The sequence below is a fragment of the Mustela nivalis genome (assembly GCF_964662115.1).
Source record: "Mustela nivalis genome assembly, chromosome: 16".
In the NCBI taxonomy this organism is placed as follows: Eukaryota; Metazoa; Chordata; class Mammalia; order Carnivora; family Mustelidae; genus Mustela; species Mustela nivalis.
Genome location: NC_139035.1, coordinates 13,191,444 through 13,201,454, shown reverse-complemented (window position 1 = coordinate 13,201,454; position 10,011 = coordinate 13,191,444). Strand labels below are relative to the sequence as shown.

At 38.1% G+C, this 10,011-nt stretch overlaps 1 protein-coding gene across 3 annotated transcripts in view; it reads left to right on the top strand.

Annotated features, from left to right (window-relative positions):
- Positions 1 to 43: 43 nt before the first annotated feature.
- Positions 44 to 10,011, top strand: part of NSL1 (NSL1 component of MIS12 kinetochore complex) — a gene marked incomplete at its 5' end in the record, with an annotated part of 31,659 nt that continues 21,691 nt past the window's right edge. The window contains 5 exons of one of the 3 annotated variants that reach the window (XM_082702529.1): positions 44 to 274; positions 3,098 to 3,173; positions 7,560 to 7,690; positions 8,964 to 9,018; positions 9,718 to 9,969. In XM_082702529.1, coding sequence (XP_082558655.1) covers positions 44 to 274; positions 3,098 to 3,173; positions 7,560 to 7,690; positions 8,964 to 9,018; positions 9,718 to 9,815 — 591 coding nt within the window. In that variant the 3' untranslated portion in view covers positions 9,816 to 9,969. Of the gene's footprint in view, positions 275 to 3,097; positions 3,174 to 7,318; positions 7,398 to 7,559; positions 7,691 to 8,963; positions 9,019 to 9,717; positions 9,970 to 10,011 lie in introns of those variants that run through there. The other 2 variants (XM_082702528.1, XM_082702527.1) reach the window with 2 other exon arrangements.

The following is a 10,011-nucleotide window of genomic DNA, read 5'->3' as shown; positions in this document are numbered from 1 at the left end:
GCCCTTCCGCTCCCAGCTCCCGCCCTCAGTTCAAACTGGGAAGATGGCGGGGGCTCCTGTGGTAGTCCCTTCCCCTCCGCGGGACGTGGAGGGGGCGACCGGGGCGGACGACGGGGACTCGGCCGCCGCCACCTCCCGAGAGGACTTCCGGGTGCGCTGCACCTCGAAGCGGGCCGTGACGGAAATGCTAGAGCTGTGCGGCCGCTTTGTGGAAAAGCTCGGGGACACGCTGCCAGAGGAGATTCGGGAGCCCGCGCTGCGAGATGTGCAGTGGGTACGGGCGCAGTCGCCATCTCTTCTCACCCCTCACCCTCTGCCCCTCTCAAGGCTCAGAAAGAGCCTACGGCCGGCTTCGCGGAGTTAGCGGTGCCGCGCGCTCCGGTGGCAGAGGCCCGAGACACGCGAGTGTCGAAACACGCGAGTGTCGGCCGAGGACTCCCCGCTTAGAGCGGCGCGGGTCCGTAGAGACGCGGCGAGCCCTGCGTGGGACTCGAAATTGAAGGAAGAAAGAATAGGTGGAATCGATTTTAATGTGTTTTATTTAGCCCGCTCTATCCAAGATAGCGTTTTAACTTGTAATAATAATAAAAAAAAAGTGAACGTGGTCTTTTTCTTTTTGTTCGTACTAAGAAGCTTTTCATGTCGGGTGCCTTAACTTCAGAGCTGGTCTTTGCGGCGCGCCGCGGTTCCAGGCCTCTGGCTCCGGGTCGGACCGTGCGGGCAGAGGCGGAAGGAGGGGAGTCCTGGAACTCAGGCAGTCCCCGCACGAGCCGCCGGTCTTTCCTTTGGCCTGTTTTAGAACTTACTGTAAAGTCAGTGGAAACATTTTCCCTCCAAGTCTACGTAGATAAGGAAGCTGTCTTGGTTAGTAACTTCTCGGGACCGCCTAACGTTTCCCCTTCCTTTCTCACAGATTTTGCAAAGCCCTCAAGAAGCTAGGTTTTTTTTTTTTTTTTTTTAAGGAAAGACGCAATAGATTGAGGGATTGGTACCTGCCTTAAGCAAGCAATCTGTCCGTAGAAAATAAGTGTAAAAGCTCATAGTGCAGCACACTGGTGAGTTAGCAAGGCCACAGTGTGAGACGATAAAAGTAAACGCCGAGTGGAAGAAGAAAAGCAGCCCCTGGCTGGTGAGTCTGTTCCCGTTTTGTGTGCAGGAACACTGTCACGACCCTCTTGCGAGGAAGGCAAGAATAGACACATACCCTCAGGACATTTTTAGTTGTTTTGGAAAAAGACTGTTTTGGTGCATAAAAGTCTTAGAATTTGCCCCTTTCTAAGAAGTGCTAATCTATTTACTTTCAGAAACAGAGGAGCTTGGCTAATCTTGGCTTATAACCTATTCTACCTCAGTTAGTGGATGATAAAGTGAGTTGGAAGAAAAAAGATTTGAACAAACTACCAAGGAATTCACTTGTGTTTCATATTAAGAGCAGATAAAAGGCAGAGGCTTTATGTTGACATATCTCTTTATTGAAAACCACGTGATATTGTAATGGATATTCTAAAAAAATTGTATTGATACAATTGTGCAATGAATATTAGTTTATATTATGAGGTAATCCTTGAATGTCCATATATAAAGTATTTTATAAAATCTTTATAAAGTGAAGAGTGTATACTTTAACTCATTATCAGTCATTATTTGAATTATGCTTATTTTTACTTAAACAAAGTGTGTAAAATACATTCTTGTAAAAAAACCCAGCAAAACAGCATATAGCAAAAGTTTGAATTCCTCTCCCCCACCCCTCCTCCTTCCCGGAAATAATTATTGGGAGGGTCCAGGGGGCTATAATCCTTTTTTATGGCGTTACATCTCTCTTTGTTGTTTTAGTTTTTTGTTTGTTTTTTTACGGTAATGGGGTTAGGCTGATGTATTTAGCAGTTTAGCTTTTTTTTTTTTCCTCTTTCAAATCTGTCTTTGACTATTCTTTGTCAAAGTTACGTAGAGATATACTTTATTCTTTTTAGCTATTGTATGGTATGGATATAGTGTATTTAACTATTTTCTGAATTTGAAGTTAGATTTTATTTTCCCCTCAATAATTCATAATTTCATATAGTGCTTTAATAAACATTCCTAGTACATCCTTTTTACGTTTTTATGAGAATAGTTCTTTAGGATACATTGCTAAGAGTGAAATTGTAAGGTAATAGGGAATGTGCATTTAAAATTTTAACCAAATTCCCTTAGTCCCTTATTTTTTAATGTATTATGAAAATTTTTAACCTTTCAAAAAACAGACTAGTGCAGTGGACATCTGTATATCCATCACCAAATTTAACAGTTATCAGAAATTTGTTACACTTCCTATTTTATTTATTTATTTTTTAGGTAGGTTCCATGCCTAAGGTGGAGCTTGAGCTCATAGCCCTGAGATTAAAAGGGTCATGCAGTCTACTGCTAAGCTAGCAGGCTGTCCCTTCACACTTCCTATTTTTTTTTTTTTAAAGATTTTATTTATTTATTTGACAGAAAGAGAGAGCTCACAAGTAGGCAGAGCAGCAGGCAGAGAGAGGGGGAAGCAGTCTCCCCGCTGAGCAGAGAGCCTGATGGATGGCTAGATCCCAGAACCCTGAGATCATGACCTGAGCTGAGGGCAGAGGCTTAACCCCCTAGGCCACCCAGGCATCCCTGCACTTCTATTTTAAAGCAAACTCCAGATCTTGTGTCATTTCATTTCTTTGTTCCTCAGTGTACGTCTAAAAAATACAGTCCTTTACGAAGTAGAAATTAATTTTATTTTGTTTTAAGCATTTTTCCCTTGTTAACACTGTTGCTTGTTCAGCAGCATATGTAGTACTTGTACCCTTGAGATTCAGCTGAGCTCAACTTTGTTAGCTTATATTTTTTCTTCATTAAAGAAGTATATAAATTTGGCATCAAATTTTCTCAGATGGAGCATTCTTCCTACATTTTAGTAGGAAGAATCAGTGATTGAAATGGAATCTTCATTGAGAAGAATACAGTAATAAGCTCGTCTGTTTTTCTTGATATTCTGTATTACAAATCTGAAATTCTTACTTTGCCAAAATGTTTTAGTTCAATATTCAAAGTTATTTTCAGTGACTTGAGTATTGTGAATTTGTTTCAGACTTTTGAATCAGCTGTGCAAGAGAACGTCAGCATTAATGGACAAGCATGGCAGGAAGCTTCAGATAGTTTTATGGGTATGTGATTTAAATTTCCTTCTGTCATTAATTTCTGAGTAGCTAATTTTTAGCTAATTTTATCTTGAATGCTAATTTTTAATCCCAATTTTCAGTCTTGTTTTTTTTAAAAGATTTATTTGTTTGTTTATTTGAGAGAGACACAGAGTGAGAGATAGCATCAGCAGGGTGGGGGGCACAGAGGGAGAGGGAGAAGCAGGCTTACTACTGATCAGGGAGCTCCATGCAGGGCTCCATCCTAGGAACCTGGGATCATGACACGAGCCAAAGGCAGATGCCCAACTGACTGAGCCACCCAGGGGCCCCTCAGTGTCCCTTCTTATAAAAATTTCCCTTCACCAAAAAAAAAAAAAAAAAGTTTCCTTCACTGGGGGGAAAAGGGAAACAAATCTAGAAGGCTACTGAGGCAAGCTAATACAGTAGTTACCTTGGTTTTTTTAATATATGCTATCTGGCATTCTCAATAAGGTTTTCATCTGATTAGTCTTTGAAAGTATTCTGGTCAGTAGGTTGCTGGAAAATACTGTACTACTATCTCCAGATGAAGAAACAGGCCCAGAGAATTTCTGATTAAAACCTTATAAATCAAGTTGTATTTTTACAAATGATCCTTATAATAGACAGCAAAGTACCCTTAGAAGTATGAAGTTAAATTCTAAGAGTTCCAACCATGTAAAGGATGAAGTAAATATATGGAGAAACCCCCTTAGAGACAGAATGCTTTCTTCCTGTTTAATGTTTATTTAATTAATTAATTTGAGAGGGAGAGAGAGACCGAGAAAGCACAAGTGGGGGAGGTGCAGAGGAAGAGGAGAAGTAGACTCCCCGCTGAGCAGGAAGCCTGATGCAGAGCTCAATCCCAGGATCCCGGGATTGTGACCTGAGCTGAAGTTTAACTGACTGATCCACAAAGATACCCCACAATACTTTCTTCAAAGCAGACTTAGGTGTTTCAAAGCACCCTAACTAATGGTGTTGACCTATCTAAAAAAAAAATCAAAATTTTAATGGAAAGAAAATGGTCCGTGGTCAGTATAAGAAGGAAACAAATTTAGTAGAAAAGAAATGATCTGTGTAAAAAAAGGGTCAGAATTCTCCAGCAAAGTCTAGGAGAAGGGCTTCCCTCACAAGAGGGTCAGAGTATCTTGTCTTTCCCCATGGTCATATTATAGAGTCTGACCAGCATAATAACTTGGTATCACTGCTTGGTATTACTTGCTATCCAGTTAGACCCTTGAGCTGATTCCAAACGCATTAGGTAACCCTTTGTGATTATAATTTTTCTTCTCAACATTAAGATAATACTTTGCCCAGAAAACTTCAATGTTTAGCCCTTGGGATTATAATAGTTATCTCTTCACGGTCACCAAAATTTACTTTCTGGTTTATATATTGAAATGGTAAAAGCAATAACATTAGATTTCCCAAATAATAGAATGGTTGCCAATTAGTAGAGGAGAGGAAGTGTATCACAATCACCTAAGAGTATTTTTAAACTCTACGGCCTTCCCTGTGTCTTTATTTGACTCTTGTTCTGTTTGCTTCAGGCTGTCTTTAGCAATCTGATTCATCAATTTGTAGATTAAGATACATATTTTCTAATTGGTTGGCAGCCTGGATAGAGTGTGGTTATTCTTTGTCCCTTTTCTTCCTTATAATTGTGAGGGGAGATGGTTCAGAATACTATAATTTTACCTGCTTTCACTGACACTTGATAATGACATACCAAATTCTAGGCCATAGATGAAAACACAGGGTCCTTATTATTTAGGAACTCATTGTTAATGGAAAGAAATGGACAGGGAATTACTATACTGCTTAGGAAGGGGGATAAGTCCTAATAGAATAGATTATTGTTAAATGCATTTAATGAATGACAGCATGCTAGATAAAAGGATGAAGGATATTTGAAGCAGAGAGAACAGCATGTGCAAAGGCACAAAAGAGTGATATGTTTGGAAAATGTCAGAAATGAATTGGGAAAACTAACGGCAGGTGTGACCAGAGGTAAGCTAAGGCCAGATCACAAAGAGCCCTGAGAGTTTGCCAAGGAATTTATACTTTATCCTGTAGGCAATGGGGAGCTAGTAGAGATTTTTAAAATAGAATTTACATGAAAAGCTTTGCATTTTAGAACACTTGACTGCTGCCTGTGTAGGGAATGGATTAGAGAGGGTTGAAATTCAAGGTGGGCTGATCTGAGTGAAGTTATTGCAGTAGTACAGTAAGAGACAGTTAAGACATGCTCAAAGACAGGAGAAAAGGAGAGAAGGTTCTGCAGATGAGATTAAAAGGGTTTGTGTCTGATCAAATACATAGAAGCAGTAAGTAAGCTTTACAAGGGCAGAGGTTTGTCTGTTTTGTTCACTGGGATCATTGTAGAAATGAGTGAACAAATAAAAGGATAGAACGGATGAATATACAAGTGAGAACAACTTTCTCCCTTCCTCTGTAGCTACCCTGAAAGGACTTGATTTCAGGTGACCAGGTTCATTTAAGAATTAAAGTGTAAATTCCTCAAGAGCAGGGGCTATATTTGTTTTTCAGCACTTGGCTTGGCATATAGTAGGTACACAGTAAATACTTGTTAAATTGGTGACAAAATCTTCTCTTAAATCTGCTCAAATTTGTTTATACATTCAGTTTTATAGCTTTATCATTAGGTGGCGCTGAAAAACCATTTTCCTCCATAGAAGATTTAGCTGGGAGACGTTTTTTTCTTAACTGTGAAATAGTACATTATTTCAGGCTAATGACTGAACTTTTTAAATGGTAAGTTAAAATTTAGGAAAGGCTACTCATCTAAATGAATATTCAAAGTAAGCAGTGATTGTTTTTCTCATAATACTCTCAAAAGAATTTAGTTGGTCTTAGTATTTGTTACACGAATGAGATATACCTGATGTACTTCATCAATCTTTACCCAGTATGTATGTGTGTATATATATGCTGATATGTCAGCAATGTTTGAAAGCTTCCAAAAATAAATATCATAGTTTCAGAATTCTTAGTGAAGCTTCTACTTAATAAAATAGATAAATTTCTAGCATAGACCGTGACATAGAACAGCTAGGATGTGAGACCAGTTAAGCCAATGATCTAGCTCTTTAGTTTAGTTTAGTTTTGTTTGGAGATTTATTTATTTGAGAGAGTGAGGGTGTGAATGCACATGTAAGAAGAAGGTTTTTTGTCGGGGGCAGAGGGAGAAGGAGTGAATGCTCCAGTAGACTCCCCCCCTGAGCAAGGAGGCACTCGGGCTGGATCCTAGGATCCTGAGATCATGACTGAACTGAAATCAAGAGTCAGACCTGTCATCGACTGAGCCACCCAGGCACCCTGTTCTTTAGTACTTTTAACTACTTACTCTTCAAGACGACTTTCAAAATAAGGTTGATGTACCACCTGCATTCATTTCATCTAGAGTGCTTAATTTTGGGGCCCCATTCCAGAGGCCTCTGTTGAATCAAAATTTCTGCACTTCTGACAAGTTCCCCATGTAGTTATTTTGCTGAAGTTTGAGATTCACTATTAAAACAGGAAAGCAACAGATAGGAGTTTTAGTTAAATCAAAGTATAAAGTCACCGTGTCTCTTACTTTTTCCTGCTATTTATCCATTTGTGTCTATTTCAGATTTCGCTTTTCTGCCTGCTACTGTCACAGCTTCGGTGCAGCACAGAATAAAGTCAAAACATGTTGGAAACTCTAACATTAAATGCCCTTTACAGTCTAGTTCTTTTATATTTTATCATCCTTCTTTCCTTACACTTTGTCCTGCAGCCAATTAGAACTTTTAGTTTTAGAACAAAGTTTCCCAAAACCTCTGTGATCTTGAAAATACAGTTTGCTCTGCCTAAGGTGCTTCCTCCTGTTATTTTTTGTCCCACCTTTTTTTAATCCAATGGATTTACATTTATATTTCAAGCCTTAGCTCAAATGTTGCTTTCTGTTTAAAGCTAAAGACACAGAATAAAGTTATAAACTTAAAGACACAGAATTTATTAAAGTTAATAAAGTTAAAGACACAGAATAAGAGAACACTAACTCTGCCTGGGGAGTTAACACTAACACTCCCCAGGCAGAGTTAGTGTTCTCTTATTCTGTGTCTATATAGCATTTTGTTCAGACCTCAATTGCATTTATCAAGTTGTTTTGCAGTTATGTTTCTTCCAGGCTCTTAGAAAGCAGGATCGTGTTATATTCACCTTTGTATTTTTCTGATTTAGGTGAGTAAATAAATGAATTAATCATCAAAGGGGGGGTCCTATTAACTTACATATTTGTTTTCAATTATTTTGTATTTTCTAAATTTAGATTGTTACATTTCTATATAGAATATAAGCAATGTGTTTTAAGAAATTTTTGATACTGTTTGTCTCTTGAAATAGATTCTGATATCAAAGTACTTGAAGATCAGTTTGATGAAATCATAGTAGATATAGCCACAAAACGTAAGCAGTATCCTAGAAAGATCCTTGAATGTGTCGTCAAAACCATAAAAGCAAAACAAGAAATTCTGGTAAGATGATTTATCTTTGAGATAATAAGCTTTGTTTTATGTCTGTTTTACTATAAGAAAGTTAAAGTATGAGGTCTAGGTGGACACACATGACATTTTGTTTTCTTTGTCTTTTCTTACTCAATTACTACTGTTTGTCTCGTAAGATTTTTTTTTTCCAGTTCTAAGTTATACTAGATTTTGAACAAAGCTGATTTTAAAATATAATTTGAGGAAAGAAGACTAACTTTATAATTCTGAGACAGGAAAGAAAAATAAATTTATCTTTTTTTTTTTTTTAATATTTTATTTATTTGAGGTGGGGCAGCGGGAGAGAATCTTTAAGCAGACTCCCTGCTAAGTGCAGAGCTTGACCTGGGGCTCAATCTCACAACCTCTGAGATCATGACCTGAGCCAGAACCAAAAGTCAGACACTTAACTGACTGAGCCATCCAGGCGCCTCAATAAATTTATCTGTTAAGCCTTTTCTTTCTTTGTGTCATTTGTGTTTGGCACATTATTTGCATATGTTTATAAATTCTGGAAGGCCTCTTTAGCTTAAATTGATGATGAAGGTTGAATACCTGTCATAACACTGAAATTTGCTTTATAAATTGTGTGTAATTTGTTTTGCTCCAAAAGTCATGATGGTGTGGGAGTAGGTTTGCTGGGAATGGCACTGCCTCTGGAGCAAGAAACACATGTTGCTTTAAATTATGTTATACTACTTATTAATTTTTGAAATTAGCATACTTCCACATTTAAATCGTCCAGTTGCTTTTTGTCAGGAATTGTTTTAGACAGTGCAGGCATTGTTCTATGAGAAAAAAATATAAGCAGAATTTTTCTTTTCTTTTTTTTCTTCCAAAGCATTTTCAAAAAAATACCCTACTCTATCCTCTCCCACTCAGCCTTGCTTTTTAAAGCTTCCCTAAGAAAAACATTCAAAATGTATTTCTTTTCTCTCTGTTATTACCCCCTTCTTTCCTGGAAAAAAAAACTTAACTGGTTATGAGTATTGCATAAAAGAAAGAAGGCTGGCAGGCCCAGGTGAGGTACTGTTGTGGATGTTTAAAAATGGACGCAAAATGGATTGATGGGATGAGGATACTAAAGGCAGCCCTTTTAGAAAACATTTTTGGCTCCTGCTGGCTTTGGGCAGGAGTAAGGAACATTTTACTCTTTCTTTTTGCTAAATTGTAGATCTTATTCCATGTCAGCCTTGCCCAGGGAAGGAAATGTTTATATGAAGGATTCAGTGATTAAATCTGTTTTACTTTATATTGTGTTTAGAAGCAGTACTACCCTGTTGTACATCCAATGGACCTCAAATATGACCCTGATCCAGGTGAGTCATTGCTCATTTGTGGTAAAAGTGAAGCATCAGCTTGTAATTTTTATGAGTTCCTAATACTCTTTTAAAGGTGTCAGTGTGAAGGATCCCTGCAACGCTCTAACTTACTACTGTGTTTAGCTCTTCTCTAAGATTATAAAAATGTGGCTCTATATGTACTGACTCAGTAATCTCCAGAAGTAGGTCCTAGGAATCTGGACTTTTATAAAGCTCTCCCTTGACATGGACTATTACAACATCTCAGTCTCTAACTTCTGTTATAGTACCGTCCCATTTCTCACTGCTACTATACTGTCCATGCTTTGTATTATGGCCTAAGTTATACTGTTAAAAGCATTCATGGTGTCACTCCCCAGTGTGATAACCGTCATTGATTTCTCAATGTTTGCAAAATAAAATCCAGTAAAAATACATTGTTGAGCTTAAGAAGAGATATGCATACTTGATAAACCTTTCAACTCAATTCTGTTTCCATTTAGATGCATCCTTTAAAACTCAGAGAAATAAAATTGATAAATCTTACATAAATCTAGCAACAGAATTTGCATTATGGATGCATTGTGGATCATATATATTTTTAAATGACTCTATTCACACATTTAAAAATTCGTAACAATTTTCCCAACAGGTCTTTTGGTGTTCCTTGGCATTCAAAAATACCATTTCTTTCTTTCTTTCTTTTTTTTTTTTAAGATTGTATTAATTTGTTTATCAGAAAGAGTGAGAGCACACATGTGCACGTGCAAGCCAGGGAGGAGCTAATGGAGAGGGACAAGCACATTCCGTGCTGAGCACAGAGCCTGATGTGGAACTCAGTCCTGCAACCCTGAGACCAACACCTGAGCTGAAATCAAGACTCAGGTGTTTAACTAATTGAGACACCCTGGTGCACCCCCCCTCCTTTTTTTAAGTACCATTTCTGAACTTTTAGAAAAACAGTTAAAACCTTGATTTGTGGGCGCCTGGGTGGCTCAGTGGGTTAGGCCG